Raw genomic sequence first — 19,608 nt, 5'->3', positions numbered from 1 at the left:
CCACAACTAAGAACCAAGAAGCCAGGACAGTGTTTACCACACAAGCAGTGCCTCTTGGCAAGAGCGAGGTGTGATAAAGTGGAGGAAAACCCCTACATATTAAACTGAGTCACTAGAATCACTGCAGAAAAGGTTTGACAGTTGAACAACAGAGGTTTGAAGGTCAATTCCTGCTATTCTACGTTATCCTCCTTGAAGAGCAATGATGGATGTGAGGGGGTCATCCCCAGCCTCCCTGCCTTCAGAGGGTTGACAAGAGGGAAAACACAAATGCCTCTGATGAACAGTGTCTGCAGGACTGGAGCAGAGACAGGGAGGGAAGGTGGATCAGAAACCTTCCAAGACCCTCCTTATAAAGCCTCTGCTAAGTCACAGAATGGTCTGGGTTGGAGGAGACCTTTTAGCTCATCCAGTTCCACCATCCACTAGACCAGGTTGCTCTAAGCCCTGTCCAACCTGGCCTTGAACATTTCCAGGGATGGGAGACTTCTGCCAGGGCCTCATTACCCACACAGGGAAGAGACAAGGAAGAGCTCCTTCTCCACCAGGGACACTTCAAGTCAAGGACTGAAATCTGAACAACCTCTGCAACTACAAAAACTTCTAGAGAAACATAATTTGACTCAATGATCCTTGTGGGTGACTTTCAACTCAGCTTATTCTGTGATAATTCTGGTAGAAAGGAGTTTTTCGAAGTCATGGAACAGCTTTTTTTTTTTGCCATCATCTTAGCTGCAACAACTATAAAATATGGGCCAATTTCTAAATTCATTTAAGAAGATTTAATAATTTTTAAGTATCTCTGTTCTTTTCTCTATACAAGGAATGTAATAAAAAAAAATAAATTATACCCAGCTTAAAACTTTACTATTTGTGCTTGGTATTAGAACTTCCCTCCACGATACCACTCAGTATTGTCATCTTCTTTCTCCTTCCTTGGCATTGGAACGTTGGGAGCACGTCACTCCCCCACACTGACTCACACTGAAGATGTCACAAGCAAATTTTCCCCCCAGCAGCATGAGGGGCACTGCAGTTGCTCAGGAAACCACCTCCCTGGAATGTGCTGAAATTTGCCTGAAGCCTTAAAATAAACATTTTGATACTGAGCAAAATTTCACCTCTCGGCATCTCAAATTGAAGTCGTTATTCCTGTATATGCAGAGTAGCTAATGTTCTCTTTTCTTTGCTATTTAGTGTTTTAAACTGCTTTCAATTGTATAATTAATTACATTTTTTGTCAGGGATCACATTAAAAACCGCTCCACCTCCCCTCCACTGCCAGGCAGATCATCAGCCTAATTTTCTTCCTTCTTTCAACTCACACCGTTATTCTTGGAAACGCTCAGGATTTAGCACTGTGTGCTGTATCTTCACAGGATGCACACATTTTAGAAGAGGGTTAATGTAAGCCTAGCACAGAAGAAAGGAGTTGTATTTCCTTGGAAAACTGATTCCAGGCAGTGCCTGAAGCTTTGCCAAGATCCAGAGTAGGACTCTTCCTCCACCTTCCCATCAGGAGCTGGATGCTGTGTCCCCTTTGCTTCCTGCAAGTTGACCACAACTTAGTTCTTTCTTTCTTTACCTCTTCACACAAGGATCCTCCCCCAACCACCTCCTTCTTCCAAGGTGGTGGATCTCGAGCTTGGAATCCAGCCTTCCAGACCAGCAAAACCTCCAGCCCCCACATGACTGCTACTTTCACAGAAGAATCCATGAATTTGGGCAGTTGCTTCCATGAACAACTTCAGAAATCCTTCCCCAGTGGATTCTATCCTCCCCTCTTTCCCTGCCTGTCCCAACTGCCAATATAAATCTGGCCACAGTCCCTGGACATGGACATGAAGAGAGCAGCTCCCTAACAGGTCCCTGGGATCACATTTAAGGAAACTGAAACAAACTGAATCCCCAACCTGCAGTTTCTACCTTGACTCCGAGTCCCTGCTCTTCCCTGGCATGTCCTGTTCTGCTCTTATCTCATTTCCCTTTTCCAAGTACACCAAGATGGCACATGGGGACACAGTCTCATGGTGGCCTTGGGAGAGCTTGGTTTACAGTTGGACTCGATAGCTCTAAAGGGCTTTTCCAACCTTATTGGACAACTCTGCCATTGTCACTTTTTTCCTTCCTTAATGACGCTTCATGTTCCTTTCATGAAACTTCAAGGCAGTACAAAACTGCACTTTTCCTTTCAGATCACTAAACTATCAGCAAGAGGAGGAGATCCAACAGCAGAAAAAGAAATTTAAGAAATTGCAGATCCCATTGTCAGAGCCCGTCCCTGGGCTTGGCAGGAGTCCTGCCCTCCAAAGCTCTGGAAGAGGGGAGGCACATGTCTGGGTGTGGGAATGTGGAATTTATGTTTTTTTAATCTTACAAGGCAATGATAATTCTCTGTGGATGCAATCATAATAAGTTTATAATTATTAACAATTATAAACATGACAGTTGAAGCCGTTCAGTTAGGAAAAAAGGGCTGCAGCAGCACAATTTTAATTGTAATTCATGATGACTGAAAAAGGAGCAGCACTTTTCACGGCAACTGTGGCCTCAAATTAGGCATTGCCAAGCACAGGAACTGTCTTTTGATTTTCTGAGACAACTTCTCTTTCAGACAATACATTCAAGAAAGCCCACATTCAAAATCTGGACAACATTCAATTAATTCCTCCAATTTTGAGTACTCTGTAAGTTCTTCTTCAAGTTCATCAGCCACAGGAATAAGCAATATCCTGATTCCACAGTCATTTATTAATATGACCTGGGTGACTGTAGCTACAGATTTCAGAGGCAGATGTCACACATTTGCACACCGTTTCAACATATTAAACATTCTTTTTTCCATCCAAAGCCTATAGCGAGTATGGATCCCTTTGGTTCATTATCAAGGAAAGCCAGGGGAAGAATCTGCATAATTCAGCACAGAATCCACCAAAACACTTGCTGCTGTTTTCAGCCTTCTCCCAGCACCTCTAGCCTTCCCCAGGTTGCCACTTCCAAGTGAGGAAGAATCTGGGAAACAATACTGAGCTGCAGATTCCAGGCACTCCCATGTGCTGGGTTTGCCGGGGCTTGGGGGATTTAGGTAAAGCCTGCCTGAGCTGACAGACATGAACAGGGTTGAGCCAGGAAGGGACATGACCCACTTTATTTATTTTTCAACCAGAGGCCTCAAGCAACATGTATGCATTTCAGAGCAACTGCTACAGGATACATAAATTAGAAGGTATTCCTTAACAAAATAAAAGTAAACACCCCAATATTCTTGGATGCAGGCAACAAGGTCCCTCAGTTTTGCTTTAAGCTGATTTAATGATGTTTCTGAGACGTGGTTTTATTCCAGCAGACTAGCATTAAAAATTAAATTTAAAGCAAGACTGTTTATTGGCTCATTTTTATCTTCTCAAAAGCAACTCTCTAGACCTTCTAAATTATTCTGAGGAGAGAGCAGCCACATGCAAAATTGCAAGAAACAAACGTAAATGGGCAATAATCAGAAATTAATGCTTACTCAAATTTCCAAGACAGTGAAACTTGGTTAGGGAAGGTCCAACCAACCATCTAGCCAAAGGAGCCATATTACACATTTAAAAAGGCTTTCTGGCCGTTGCCCCTGTTTGCACAGAGCCTTTGCATGCAGCTTACCAGGGCAGAATGCATCAACGTCCAGCTTCTGGGCAGAGAGGGTTGGGGAGCCAAGCTCGGACTCTGGGATTCGAGGGCTCTCAACAAACTTTGCTTTCCTCAGAGGGGCTACAGGAGAAGGAGGGGGAGAGAAAAAGAGAGGTCATGAGTAAGGGAAATAGCAAGCAACAGATGGAAGCACTTAACTAAACGACACTGTCAGACTCATATCAGGTTACCCTTTTTTTTTTTTTCCCCAGGAAAAAAAATTATCTACATTCTTTACAAAGGAGATGGCTCTTGGTTAAACTTTCAAACCGCACAGGCTGACTTTAAAGTGTGTGAACACTGAGGCACATTCCTGATACTCTAAAACATTTTCTTTTCTCCTACTTTATTAATTTTTTTATAGGAAGCAAATGAGCCTGGATCCAGCAACTGTGGAAAAGCAAAGATCTTAGAGAGGTGCACAGAGCCCATCAGGTTTTAAGATATTTAACTGTAAATATCTGAACTGAACACATAAATGCTGTGTTCTGTAATTGTTTCCTTGAACATAAAATTTCAATTTCAAGACAGTCTCATTGTTGGACCAAACAGGTTTGGTGTTCAACACAAAAGAGCAGAGGACTGTGGAAGCCAAAAAGAAGCACTCCACTTTTATCCCTGCAAATCCATAAAAGATCAAGAGACTTAACAGAGGATGGGGAAAAGGTAAAAGTGTCTGTAACAAAGCATCACTGACCACTAGTGCTAGAAAAATGGGATTTTCTCCATGTTTTAACAGTCTGAACTCTAAAAGACATGAAATTCCATACAACATTTTTTTGGAGTAAAATTAATAAAATTGGTTTAGTAAAAGTCTTTAAATATATTCCAGACCAGAGAAAGAGAACTAGAGAATAAGTTACATGCAGAGATTGTCATATTGCATTTCCAAGTTAAACTCTCATGCCCATTACAATGAAAGGCTAATTTGAAAATCCCCTCAGCACTGATTCCGGGGGTCAGTGGCTTCTGCCCCTCCATTTACATAATTTATCATTCCCTGTCTTGCAAATTAAATTTGGGATCTGCAGCTAAAGATTGGGAGGTTGTTCTTTTGCATCTCCTGTAATAAAAGCTCAACAGGTCAGAGAATGATCTCTGAGGCAGCAATAAATCTCGTGGTTTTAGGGAGCTGCTGTGGTGCTAGGAAAGGCTGAGAAGGTCCAAGATGGGGAGCCTGACAGACAATGCACAACCAGATCACTCAAACTGAGCTACACATCAGTGATCCCAGAGTTCTTTTTAAATGGAGCACGCAAAACAGAGATGCAGATTGAGGTGTGGTTTTTTAATAGAAAGTCCCTGTGAAGCAGAAGAAAGGCAAGGAATCAACCCCCCCATCTCTGCACCAGAACAGGTGTGCTAAAAGGCCTCCTCTCTACCCCCTCGTGATCCATCTCAGGAGATGTGCTGAGGGAAAACAGGTACCACGGTTCCATTTTGCACACAAAAATCCCGGATGAATAGGAGACATATTGCCAGCACATTCCCTGCAAGCCCATCAGGGCTGGTGTAACAGGAGCCCTGCAGGGCAGGAGGAATGTGAGAAACTCAGGAAGATAAGGACAGCCTGGAGCCCCTTCTGCCCCCATCCCACCATGGTCATGGATGTGGCAGCACCACTCAAACACACAACCTGATGCTAAACACTGCAAGCCAGCAGTCAATTCTGTATAATCCCCCCTGGAAAAAATCCCACAAACACCCCACAGCCACACACTGGCCAACACCCAGGAAACATCCCAGTAACAATCTTGTGCCAGATCCTGATGTAATGAAAACATTTTAATATTGAAAAGATTATTGCTATGGCCCGAAAATTGTTTAAAATAATAATTCTGCACAGGTCAATCCTTTAATATTTAGTTTGTCATTGCAGTTTTAATAAATATGTTTTATTACAGTCTCAGTAACAGCCATTTCTATAATATATATTAAAAATAGCTTGTCTTTTCTTTATCATTTCTGGCTGACACCAGGACCATGTATCATCCCATGCACATGTGGCAGTGCTCACTGTGTGCTAAAATACAAAACTCAGAGAATTTTCACAGTTCATGAAATGTTAATGACTGATGGGATTGTCACTAGACAGTTCTGCACTAAAAAGCATTTTTAAAAAGAGGAAGGAGAATTTTAATAAACACAGAGAGGGCAATGTGCTCACTGCACCACTTGCTGTGTGGACACACAGGTCTGTGCAAGATGCAGGACCTGGGTGTTTTGACAGATTGGCACTGAACAGCTCTCACCTGTAAGGAAGGAACTGATCTCCCATTCCACTGGGTTTTATTTCTACATTTACTCTGGATCTCTTTTACTCCTCACTGAGGTGCCCACTGCCCCACTGATTCCACAGAACTGACTGATGACAGCAGACGTGATCAGCTCATGGATCCAACAAGCTGATCCACTATTTTTTCTCTTGAGGGCAATAAAGAACATCGTATCACCAATGTGGTGAAATCTCCATATACTGCAAGTTCAACCATACACACAATTTTAATGCATTTCACAGCGTCACGAAATCACAGACTGGGTTGTGTTGGAAGGGAATTTAAAGCTCATTCAGTTCCACTCCCTGGAACTGGGCAGGGGATATCTTCCACTGCACCAGGTACTACTGTCCAGCCTGGCCTGACATCTATTTTATTTTGTTTTTGTTCCCTCAAAAGCATGACTTGAGCCTTAAAAACACACTTCCACCAGCCAAGACACACCACGTCACCATGACTCACAGACAACAGTTTACTTTAAAAGGCTCAAGTCAATACAAACTTCTCCATGTAAATACAGGTGGGGAAAAATCACAGAAGGAAGAGTTTCTGTTATTACAAATACCCTAAGTGTGGAAAAGGCAAAACTCCTCCTAACTCACCCATAACTCGATTACAGGAAAGGAGGATTTTCATGTACAAGAATTAAGCACCTCTGACTCATGTTCAAATGAAGATTATCCTGACAGATTCAGATTTGGGCATTAGTCTTCTACTGGAAAAATGGAAATATCATCAACTCTAAAATCTGGTTTGACACTCTACAGCCAAATGTTAATGGGTAACTCTGATCTTTTTTATAAAAATGGCTTTTCAAGGCACAACGGTTTGCCTTGGTCCTGAACCCCTTCCTGAGAGCAAAGGCAAATCTTATAATCATAGTCATGGGATGAGCTTCTGGCACAAGTTATAAAAACTAACAAAAGCATGAAACAATTATTTGAAGTATTCTGTACCTGCTCAGTCCTTTAGGCCTCTTATTCCTGTAAGGATTTTCTGTATGAAACTGACCAACTCCTGGCGTTAAACAGCATGAAAATAGCCCTTCATGTTACACAACTGGAGTTTTTCTGAGCAGAAAAAATGACATCTTCCAAGAACACCAGGGAAAAGGATGTCTGCAATAACCAGTTATAAAAATATAATGGACTGAGTAAAGATGGCAGTCACTGGCAACACTGGCTTTCTAGAACTGCAAAACTAGCATTTAGTTCAGAAAAAGCATATTGATTACTTGGAGCCTAAAGTCACAACCCTGTCCCTGGGGTCCCACTGCCTGGCTGCAGCCCATGATCTGTGTCCACCTCACGGGCCAGTCCCGTGCCCAGTGGCTTGGTGACAAACACGTTTGCATCATACAGGAACTGACTTGATACTACCGAAGAAGGAACTTCAATTTCAGTGGCTGAGATGTTATTTCAAACCAATACTGCACATGTTTGGGGCCAGTTCTGCAGTTCTTAGTGAGATTAATCCCCACTGGTGTCCAAGCCAGCAGAGCAAAACTGAAAATCCTTCTGTCGATGCAAATAAAATTCTCATTTGACTTTGCCAGCAACTTGTCCTGTGTGAGGAAAATGATGCTTATTCCGGGGCAGGAATTAACCATGTAATGCAAAACACTTAGCAGTGCCAGCAGTCAGAAAATTTAATTAGCTGGCTTGTTTATGACACTTTCTGCATCAGGCTGTCTATCTTCCAGTGGGGACAAAGTATGTTCCTTGTGGGAGCTGGGAGGCCCTGGCACAGGTGCCCAGAGCAGCTGTGGCTGCCCCTGGATCCCTGGCAGTGCCCCAGGCCAGGTTGGACGGGGCTTGGAGCAGCCTGGGGCAGTGGAAGGTGTCCCTGCCATGGCAGGAGATGAGACCAGATGGGCTTTAAGGTCCCTTCCCACCCAAACCAGTCTATCACAGAATCCCAGACCTAACACGAGGGAAATTATTTCATTAGTAACTGCAATGTCAGCAGCCTGACTTTTTAAGGCTCTCTTTAAAAACAGGGGTTCAGAACACTGGAGAAGTTCTGGTTTTTGCCTGGCAAACTGAAACGATCTGCCCCATTCAGAACATCCCTCACACTTGCATGCCCATACTAGTGACCACTGAGGCTGCCACTCTAGAGTCTGGATGAAGTTTGGGAGAGCTGGGACCCCACTGTGAGCAGGAGCTGCTGCTGGTTTATCCTTCTGAACATTGGCAGGTAGTACTGGGATCAATGCAAGCATCTACTCCCACATCGAACCAAACCAAAATAAATCCAGATGTGTCTATTCTTTTGGAATAATCACTTTATCTCTAGCAGCACTGTGTTCTCATTCATCCTATTGAGTTCCATAATTCTATTGCATTTTCTGTAACACCATTTAACCATTTATAGATGAGTTAGTATTTTAATTAAAAAAGGGTTTTCTTTAGATTAAAAGGCATTGATAAAAGAAAATTATAATGGATTAGCAAAAGGTTTCAGCTGTGAAATTCAGTTTGAACTCTGAAAGGAATCTTTACTAACAAGGGGTTATTAACACCTTAATGACCGGACTGAACAAGGCTTTATTTCAGCAGATGTGAATTCACACAACAATTTGACTACAACATACAGACAGACACCTTTGTCTGTGCATACACCCACAAAGATACACAGATTTATCTATGTCCAAGGAAAATGTTGGAGGAAACAGCAACTCTTTTCCCATTGCATGGATGATGGAATGATCCATCCCAGGGAACCTGGAAGCCTCTCAGTGTCCCAGCCCCTTACAAGAACTAGGAAAATGGACATTACTGCCCAAACTGCACCAACACAAACCACTGCAGCTTTTTACTCACAGACTCTCACACACTTCATCACACAAACACACATGGCCACATGCCTGGATTCTCCTGGCTTGCTCCTATGGCAGGTCCTGGGAAGAGTCTGGCCAAGGAGCTGGGCTCAAAATCAAATTTGTGCCCAGTTTTCTGTTCTCTCCATGTTAAACAGTTGAATTTCACCTGTGCTTTGAACCTCCCTCTGCCACAAGAGGATGAAATAATGAAATTTGCTCTCTCTGTGTGAAAATATTTTGTTTATCACGGGTTGATGAGGTGAAAACATGCCAAAAAATGATGAGTACATTTCACAGAATCACAAACTGGTTTGGATTGGAAGGAATCTTGAAGATCACCTGGTTCCAGCCCCCTGCCATTGGATGTTTACTCATCTCTTGTTACTAATCCAGCTGAGGAAGAGTTGAATTTTGCACATTAATACTGTGTTTTAAACTACTGTAAGCACAATTTTATCACAGAATTTTAAGGGGTTGGAATGGACCCTAAAGTTCACCTAGTTGAAATCCCCCCTGGAGGGGAAGGGACATCTCCTACTAGACCACGTTGCTCAAGCTTTATCCAACCCTGCTTTTAACACTTCCAGGAATGGGAAAGCCACAGCCTTCATAACTCCCACAGCCTCTTTTGTAACATAAATTTGATATTTGAATCAAATCCTCAAAATCACTAAGGTTTACAAAATCCTGCCCAAGCTGTGCTATGTTTGGGAAAAGCCAGAGTCATGATTTGAAGAGCAAACTTTGGAAGCTTAGACTTAAAGAGGAAAGGTGGGTGCCCAGTGCATCCTCCCTTCCCATCTTTCACTCATGCCAGATCCTGGCTCCTGTTTGGAAGCACCTCAGCAGCTCTGCAGTGCTGTGCAGAGCTGACTTTATTGAAGTCTCCCTCAAACGAAAATGTTTTTAGTGCTGCAGAGTTATTGATCCACAGAGCTCCTGGAACAAATAACTGTCACATTCAGCACAGCTGCACGAAGCCCAGCACACGGGTGATGCAGCTTTGCTCCTTCCTCTGGCCCAAAGGACCCTTTATTTGGCTGAGGTAAGAGCCAGAAAGAGGAAATTATGGAACATGTGATTATTTTTGCTGTGGCACTAATGCTGGAACCCTAGAATGGCTTTTGTTAGAAAAAACCTTAAAAAAATGATCCAGTCCCACTCCCTGCCATGGGCAGGGACATCTCCCACTAGACCAGCTTGCTCCAAGCTCCATCCAACCCAGCCATGAACATTTCCAGGGATGGGGCAGCCACAGCTTCTCTGGGAAAGCAGATGAAATAATACACCAGCCATGTGTAATAAGGATTTTTAGGTATATATATATTTTTTTAAAAATTAAAATTAAACCAGTGACAATACATACAATGAAGGTTAACATCCTCTTTACATAATCCAGCATTATTTTATAGAATCCATTGTGTAACAGTTTTTTCCTCTTCTATTATTTGAGACTATAAAAGCTTTTTAAATTACATTCCCCAGCCTCTCTCCTCTCATCCTACATTATCACAGCAGTGAGGGCAGGGCAGCAGAGAAAAGTGGTGAGAACAATGTGCTGTCTGGAAACATCATACTTGTTCTAAAACTTTCAGAAAACATGTTTAGTTTAGGAGATAAGGCTCTGAAACAAGAAAATGGAAGGAAACATAGGTGGAAAGAGGAAAAGAACACATAAAAGCAGGAAGAGAGTTCAGCAAGCTGGTGGTGATGGCAGGACAGCAATGGGAAAGGAGAGCTCAAAAAAGCAACTACATTAATTAGAAGTTCTTCTTTTAACTGTCTGATGTCTGTAACACGAAGGTTTTGCCTATTACTGCCCCTGAAATTTATTTTTCCTTTGGAAAAATGGGGAATAACCTTCTCCAAAGCAGTGGATTTTGCAATCCCCTGGGACCACAGAAACCTCTTGGAATATTCTTTCCTCCTCTCTGCCTCTCTCCAGATGAACAAGGCACAGAAAATATCAGCAAGAATACGTTCAGTGACCTCAAAAAGGAGTGACTTTTCTGAAAATGTATAATTAAATCAAATTATTACTTATCTTACCAAAATTATTACAAACCCACCCAAATAATTGATCAAAATGGTCTTCTGTCTGAATAGACATCCCTAATCAATGTTCAAGGGACAAAATCACCCACTTTTGAAAAGCCTTATATGAATTTTAAATATATGTAGAATAAAATAAGACAGATTTCTGCCTGAAGTGTTCAATAATGGCAATACAATGATGCTTACAATACATTTATATATTCAGAGAGAAAAGTATTCCTCCTAGAATACTAACCTGGCTGTACTCTGTGCTTCCAAAAGGAATTCAGCTCCATTTCCATTTTGCTTATTATTATAAACCATTTTCTGTCACTCAGAGAAATGGAACAGTGATTTTTACATCAAACTTACCACTGCTGGAGACACCAGCCAGCAAATTCCCCTATCCCAGCTCAGCTCAGCCCAAAGGGTTTTGTTTTGGAGCATCCCAGTGCCAACCTCCCGAGCAGATGCTCCCTGGAATACTCAGCACGATGGTTGCTCCTATTCTTGATCCCAGAAAGAAAAAATACACCCTCACTTTCCCCCTAGATAAGGCTTTTTTCCAAAGTGGGCTGCCAACAAGTCTTTGTGCATGTAGGGGATAGCTTTGAGGAGAAAGAAGTGATTTAATTAAGATACAGACATGGCAGGGGGAGGAGATGGGACATTCCTCTTCCCATCCAAACTTATCGAGTCATGTTGACTCCTTGGAGCTGTGGCACACTGTACATGTCTCCATGTCATTTCCCATTGAAAATTCTTCTTTTCAGCATCTTCTGAAGCCTCTTAGCAGGCTTTCTGCTAAAAAAATTGCCTTTTTTAGCAGAAATTCCTCATCTGTGATTCAAGGTCACAGATGCATGAGACGAGGGAGATGAAAGCAGAGAAGGGAAGGCAGCACCACTTGCTCCAGCTTTCTAAGTCATCTTGTCATGAAAACAAGCAATAAATTTCTGTTGCAGGCAGTTTTCAAGTTTCAGACTTTGTTTGCACTAAAAAAAAAATAAATAGAGTGACTGGAGAGCTGGGACTATGGGATGAAACCACGTCATCAGTATTTTAAGCCTACGTAAGATCTGCTCGAATACCCCAAAATCCTCCCAAAAGACAGAAACAGGGCAGAGCTGGAGGGGAAATAATTCCTCAACCCCTCATATCCCTTTCCCCAACAGTTTTATTTCATTAAATGTTAAATTTAAAACAGGTGAGAGGAGAATACTACAAAACACAAGTGCTGAATTGCATTATTCCCATTCAATCTCCTACTATCCTGGAGTTCAGTGACTCAGATATTGCACTGGCACTAAAAATGAGGGAAAATGTCCAAAAAAGGACCTGGCTGTACTGTAAAGGCCATTTAGAGAGCTCCATTTTGTACACTGAGAAGTGCAGGCAGGAAGGTATCCCTGCCCATGGCAGGGGGGGGAGCTGGATTGCTGTTTAGGTCCTTTCCAACCCAAACCATTCCGTGACCGTGTGATTAACTCTGCCCTTCAGCCCTCCTTCTATTACCATGCTCCACATACACACCAGGCCAATGGGACTGCAGCTTCCCAGAGCTCCCTCCAAGCCCTTTTTAGCTCTTGATGCCACAACCACCACCTGTCAGCTGCCTGGTGTTAAAAGAGTTACACATGAGCAGTTATCCAGCAGAGAAGTAATTCAGCACCCTTGGCCACCTCCTGCTCCTCATGCTCAGCCCAGTTTGCTCTCAGGACCTGCTCTCCCTTTGCTGCCATCCCAGACAAAGCTCTGCCATCCTGTCTTTGCAGTGCCTGCACCCACACACTGGCTAGCCACTGTAATTCTCTGTAATTAGAGCAGTAAACAATTAAAACCTGCACGAGGGGTTTGGAAAGGAACTGAAAAAGAACAACAAAGGCACTCTAGACAGCACTGCAAGAGTGCTGCTGAAGTATTTTACAAGGAGCCAAGAATGATCAAATTATACCAGCAAATGAAACTGGAACAGGAGTGGCAGGGCAAAGGCCAGCAGTAAGCCTAAGCTGCACGTAAACAAAATCTCATTCATTCTGCCACCATATCCTTAAGATCAAACCAAGATATTGTAACCATAAAAGAGAGAAGAGCAAACTGTAAAATATCTATCTGACCATTCACAGCCCAAGTAATCCCAAGTTAGAGCATGTGAGAGCCTGGATCCTGTTCACTCTATAAAGCACTGTTTATGACCAGGACTACACAGCTACAAGCCAATATAAATTCACTCCTTGATAACAGCATTTTAAAATAAAGGCAAGAGATTAAGAACAGCTAAGGTAATTTTATTTCTGTGCAAGACATTCAAATTTTGCAATGCTAAAACTGATTTAGTTGGGTTAGTTGATACCACCAGAGCTGTAATTACATTGACACATATGCAAAACTGTTCCATTCATATGAAACTGGATTTAGGATCCCTATTGCTCAGATGGTAGCACCTTCACAGAATATTCTATCCTTAAAATGAAGCGGCTTATCTGGCAAGGCACAAGCCTGAATGAGCTGAACTTGTTTGTTAACACTTGAAAAACTGCATTATGCTGCATTTACAAGGTGGGTTTTACCTAAGAAAATTGTTAATTCAGCCATCTGTAGTTTTCAGTAATTTATTTGCTTTTCCAATTCTTCATTTCCTTGCAAAATTAAAGGAGCTGTTAGAACTTTCTGTTTTGAGGAGTGATGACTGCTCATCATCCCTTCCTTCCACAGAGGAGCAGGAACAATGCTCCAAGGCCACGTGGCATGCCTCAAGGATTTAACTGAAATATGAATAACCATGTGATTATTTGTGTGAACACAGATGGTTGAAGCAGACTGTCACTGACACAGGAGTGCCATGCTCCTCATCGTGAGTGGATTTAAGACCCAAAACTTCTCTGAGGCTTTGGTGCACGCAAATCCTGTGACACCACCAATGTCCCAGGACCAGGGGACATTGAAGTGTAAATAATGGGAAGGCAGCACTTGCAGGACCCACAGTTCCAAGCTGAAAGGGCAACAGCCATGGCATGCAACAGGGCCAGGACCATTTATGGACAGAAACGCACCCATCTGGTGACTTCCCTTCTAAAAACCACTTTCTCACTTACACCTACTCACTTCCATGGCTGAGAAGATAAAAAGAAACACGTAACAGGGATAAAACCTGTATTGTGCTAATCCTGCCTTCATCTCTGCAGAGGAAATGCTTTCAGAAATTTCAAGTTTAAGCCTTCCACTGCAACCAAAGGGGCAGGGACATCTTCCACTATCCCAGGTTGCTCCAAGCCCTGTCCAACCTGGCCTTGGACATTGTCAGGGATGAGGCAGCCACAGCTGCTCTGGGCAACCTGTGCCAGGGCCTGATCACCACTGCAGGGAAGGATTTCTTCCTAATATCCAATCTAAACCTACCCTCTGCCAGTTTAAAGCCATTCCCCCTTATTCTGCCACCACAAGCCCTGGTAAAAACTCCTTCTCCATCCTTCTTGCAGCTCCTCTATCTAGCAATCTAGGAAATTTATCTAGCTCCAAGCTATCTAGGAATTACTCGGCATCAACAGCTACTCCAGGAAAATCACCACCAGAGCAAGGAAAGAGAAGTGCCAAAGCAATGGTCCAGGGCCAGACATCCAGCTCAATCCTCAACCTCCTGTATGCTTTGAGCTTCAGTCAGGGGATCTGTGATGAAAACCTGGCATGTGACACTGCAATGACCCCAGCAGGACCCTGTTCATGTTGTGCTGGGACATCTCATGCGTGGCATCATCCCAAACTTGGTGATAAGACCATGAGTTTAATTGAACCTGATCAAGGTTTCCCACGTGGTTAGAGCCAGCCAGGTACAAATCAGATCAGAAATTAACTTCTGCAAAAGTAATGCTCAATCTTTGGGCAAGTGACTCAACCCAACACCTCTGTGTTGTCATTCCTTCTTCACACAGGAAGAAGTTTCCAGAACAGGTTGTCCTGTTGTGACAGAAGTAGGAGAGGACCAAAGAACATGCCCAGCTGGAGATGAGGCCTTTTCCTTAGGAAACAAGTAGCCTAGAAGAATGCAAGGGCTTACTGCACACGGGTGTGTGCTGTGAATGGCTTTCTGCTCTCAAGTGCACAGGATACCTCCGAAGGCACGTTCCAGGAGTAGGAGGAAAGATGCAGCCAAGGGAAGAGCGATGGCCTGATTTAACTCCACAGGAGGCTTTCTACACCACCTCCTCTTGCTATAGAAACCTCTTAGCTATGTCTAAAAATTAAAAATTCTCACACACCAGAAGTGTAATCGTGACAGATGCTCCATTTTGTGCAGCTCCAGTGTGAAATAAGGACAATTTCTCTCTCCGAGCGTCTGAAAACCCATGGAGTCTCAAGGCAATTTTTTTGCCTTTTAAACACTATCGACAGTAGAGAAACTTTTGGGGTTCTCCCTCTGTTTAAGCATCCACACAAGTATCTGAAATGCAGAGCTATTACCACCCTTTCTCAGCTCCAGTGCTGTGATGACATGTTTACCACATCCTCTGCAAGGCTGAGCAGTCCAACAGCCTCGATGCAAATAAAAATACCCTTGGGAAGAGCAAATTCTAAAGGTTCTGCAACAACCTCACAGCAGCACCAAGGGAAAAACACAGGCTTTTCTGCATATCTCTATTGCAATTTCTGCTCTGTCAATATGAAAGACAGTTGGGTGTCAAAATAAGACAGATAGGGTTTGTCTTGAAAACAGCACTGAGGAAAATCCATGCTAGAACTGGTAAGTGTCTTTCAAAAGCCAGTTTTTTCCTTCCCTTTATTTAAGAAAATAAAGGTTACATACAAACTATCCTGAAATTAATGCAGAAATATCATGAGTTTGACAGGTCTCCAACAAACAAAAACCCTTCAACATAGGATTTGGTTTCATTCCAAAAATTACAAACAGACACACTACTTATCTGCATACATTTCAGGGACAGTTTTGGAGCTCCAAAAAATTTAAATCAGAAATTTTCTCATTTCACACAAAGAATTGCATTGGTTTAATAGAGATAAAAGTCCATCTGTGAGTATGCAGTGACACATTCACCCACCTGTTTCATCTCTGCAAGCCCAAATGGTTTCCATTTGAGTATGTGCCTGTCAAAACAAATCACAAGTCCCAAAATAATGGATGAAGAATCCCAAAAATGGATAGTAAGAACTGACACACCAGGAAAAATACACTCAGCATATGTTATTGTAACTGAACAAAGATCCTCCTTCTCCAGCAGGTTTCATTGCTGGAGACAGAATCCCAGAATCACTGAGGTTGGGAAAAACCTCCAAGATCATCGAGTCCAACCTGCCTGATCCTCATCTTGTCACCAGCCCAGAGCACTGAGTGCCACATCCAGTTATTCCTCGGACACCTCCAGGGATGGGGACTCCATAACCACCCTGAGCAGCCCCTTCCAGTGCCTGACCACCCTTCCCATGAAGAAATTCTTCCTGAGACATCATCAGGATTTGCCACATGAAGAGCATAAAACAGGACCAAAAATCCAGATGGCCAAACCTCAATGAAAAGTTGTGTGTATTTTAGGTAGTTTTTTTTAAAAAGGGACAATTCAGTCATTCTGACAAAACACAAGTTTTCTACTCATAAAACCTCTAGGCACACAGAGATTGCAAGGGATCAGGGAAACTTTGATGATAAATTAATTATGCACAGGAAAAATACATTATACACCTGGAATCACTGAAATCTAATGGCACTTTCCAGGTAACTGAGTCCTTGGCACTGCTGTGCATTCTGAGACACGGGGTGGGCCTCCCACCCAACCTCCACTCCTACACAGGAACAGGAATTTCAGATCAGTGTCATGCTGACAGCATGACAGAGAATTCAATGAAAAGAAATGTCAGCCTACTGCAAACACTGTGGTATAAAAATACTTTAAAAAGAGCGAAGTCTCTCCTGACACCAACAATTTTAAGCACAATACCCTTCAAAAATTAGCTTCAACATGAGCATCAGGCACTTCAACAGCTTTTCCTCAAATTCTACCTTGGTAATGATTGTTTATTTACTTTTATTTCTAGAAACTCACTCTTTCAGTGAAAAGCAAATATTTCTTTCCCTCAGCACAAAATCCACTCAAATTGAATTTGTGGTCATTTCAGAACACAAAAGGAAAACATTATCTCAATCCCATTGTTCTAACATTTTGAAAACAAACGACTTGCTGTCTATCATTTTCAAGTCACTCCTCAGCAGTTCTATTTCAGCAATGCTCAGAAATAAAATCTTTTCATTGCCCATTCATTTGATGTTTTGTATGAGAAATTCTGCACATCTGAGCAAGGAGGTGACAAACTCAGATTATGTAAAACGATTGCACCCACTAAAGACAGATAGCCACCAGCAGCATCACCGTATCCGACACTAACTCCCTCCTAGTAATGGCTTCCTTACCAACTAGGAGCCCCACAATCCCTTACTGTACGCTGGTTTTCTGCAGTTAGAGGAGGCTGAGGAATGCCCAACACAATCCCAATCAAAGAACCGTGCACGACAAATTGTCCAAATACTCACAGGGCTTTGCTGGCTCTCCCCATCCCCTGCGCGTGCAGCCCGGCAGCGCAGTCAGCCAGGCTGGGAATTCAGGGGTACCGCTGCCTGGAGAGCACTCTGGCACAAATCCTCCTCTGATCCCTCCCTCTCCCTAGCGCTGGCTCCATCCTGCTGCTCCCCACGTCAGGGTGATGTTACAGGTGACACCTCCCGCTGCTGATGTCAAGCTCTGCTCCCAAAATCACAAGCGCCGTCTCCCCGCGGTGCTCGCTGCTCCTACGAGCATCACCTGCACATCCCCTGGGTGCCAGGAAGCGAGCTCCAGCAGGATTCCAGAGAAGCTCATGGACACACAGCCTTCCCTCTTCGTCAAGTCTTACAGAGCTGCTTTAATTCCTACCAGAACGCTGCAGCAAATGCAGCCTCTACGCCTCCCCTGGGGGGAAAAGGAAGGATTTTTACAGTTTCTTTCTCTGGTGCAGCTTATTTTGCTCTTTTCCTAGAGCAAACTGCTGAAAGAACGGGGAAATAATGGATCAGGAGACCAGAGTGACTGACTCATGGATGCTCTCCCGAACATTTCGGAGTAAGCTGAGGGGCTGGTGATGCAGCCCAGGACCAGAGCTGATGAATGGCGCAGTGCTGCTGTTGTCATGGCAACTAAGAGGAAAAGAAAAAAAAAGCAGCACCATATAAGGAGTTGTGACATGGATTCTGGGAACAATTTATACTAAAAGGCTCCAAGCCCTAGGATACTTTAAAGCTGCAGCACCCCCTTGGTTGGGGACAGGGTCCATTGCTCACATTGAAGCAGTCGGCACAAATTTCCGACAGGATCGCATCCAGCCCAGACACGTTTGCATCGGGAGAGTTGCACCAAAACAACATGATTCTGCAGTGTGTGTACATAACTGGAATTTGAATAACTGAAATTATTAATTAAGGGAAATGGCTGGACACTAATAAGGAGCCAGACTAACATCTGTGAGAACAGAGTACCCACTGGTAGGGGCAGCCCCACACAGGTGAGGAGCTCTGTCCTTACAGAGCGAGGCTCAGATGAGCCAAACTGCAGCACCATCAGGTGGCTGAGTGCCTGAGTGGCACTGACACCAACACAGATCCTGCCAGGCCTCCCAGAGACAGGAGAACATTCCCAAATTAACCCATAACCCAGGCACTGTTGGGCAAGGGAGGCTGGCAGAGCCCCTAAAGCGTCTTCAGGTATGGCAGAGCAGGGAAAGCCAGCTCACACACACCTGGCATCACAAGCTGTGAGCAAGGCCAAGGTTTGTATTCCATGTGCAACTGGGAAAAACACATTATTCACTAGAACCATCATCAGCTGTTTTTCACTTCGTGCATGTGCTCAAACAAACACTACACAGTGAGGGAGAGAATGGCCACTGTCACACCCAGCACAGCCACAACACTGCAGAGCTGGAGCTGGGCTCAGCAACTGAAACTTTGTCAGAAATCCTTCCCATTGATGATTCATTTTACTTTTAAACACAGAATCCCACAATGGCCTGAGCTGGAAGGGACATTAAAAATCATCCAGTTGCCACTGCTGTGCCCATGGGCAGGGACACTTTCCACTGTCCCAGGTTGCTCCAAGCCTTGTCCAGCCTGGCCTTGGACACTTTCAGGGATCCACAGCTTCTCTGGGCAGCCTGTGCCAGGGCCTCGCCACACATTGTTATGGTTGGAAAAGACCTTGAAGATTATCAGATCCAACCATTGCAACACCATCACATTCCACACTAAAGCTTGTAATCAAGTGCCAGGGCCACACATTTGTTGAGTGCTTCCAGGAGTAGTGACTTCACCACTTCCCACATGTGCCAGCACTGACAGCTTCCCCCCAGCACTCCCACCCCTGAAGCTGTGCCTCATCATCTCTCACGCTCCCACCCAGCTGAGCTGGTACAACAATTTGGAGAGAACGTGTGGTCCTGGGGGCTGCAATCATTAATCTGGGTTTATCATCCCTGAACAAGAAACAATAAAGTTTTCAAGTAGAGAGATCTGAGCTTTTTAGTCCCACAGTTACAGTTAACATCAAAGAATACTGAACCATTTGCTGAAGATATAGAGAAGGGAGATGTGACACTCCTTGTGGCTACTCCCAAGAAATGCAAGGGTATCCCATGAGGGATGGGGGGAAGACAAGAGCCCAGCACTACAAATGACGTGTGATGGTGGCACAGAAAATGTTGTGTGTTGAGGTCCCCATCCCAGATGGACCTGGAGGGTGTTGAGAGCCACAGTGGTGGGTCCTTACT

At 43.7% G+C, this 19,608-nt stretch overlaps 1 protein-coding gene across 1 annotated transcript in view; it reads right to left on the bottom strand.

Moving 5' to 3' along the window:
* Nucleotides 1–19,608, bottom strand: part of TANC2 (tetratricopeptide repeat, ankyrin repeat and coiled-coil containing 2) — a 163,282-nt gene that overhangs the window by 91,692 nt on the left and 51,982 nt on the right. Inside the window, exon 6 of the mRNA XM_054000140.1 lies at nt 3,646–3,753. Coding sequence (XP_053856115.1) covers nt 3,646–3,753 — 108 coding nt within the window. The remainder of the gene's footprint in view (nt 1–3,645; nt 3,754–19,608) is intronic.

The sequence above is a fragment of the Vidua macroura genome, chromosome 27, assembly GCF_024509145.1.
Source record: "Vidua macroura isolate BioBank_ID:100142 chromosome 27, ASM2450914v1, whole genome shotgun sequence".
NCBI classification, from domain to species: domain Eukaryota; kingdom Metazoa; phylum Chordata; class Aves; order Passeriformes; family Viduidae; genus Vidua; species Vidua macroura.
This window is presented reverse-complemented; position numbering and strand designations above follow the sequence as displayed.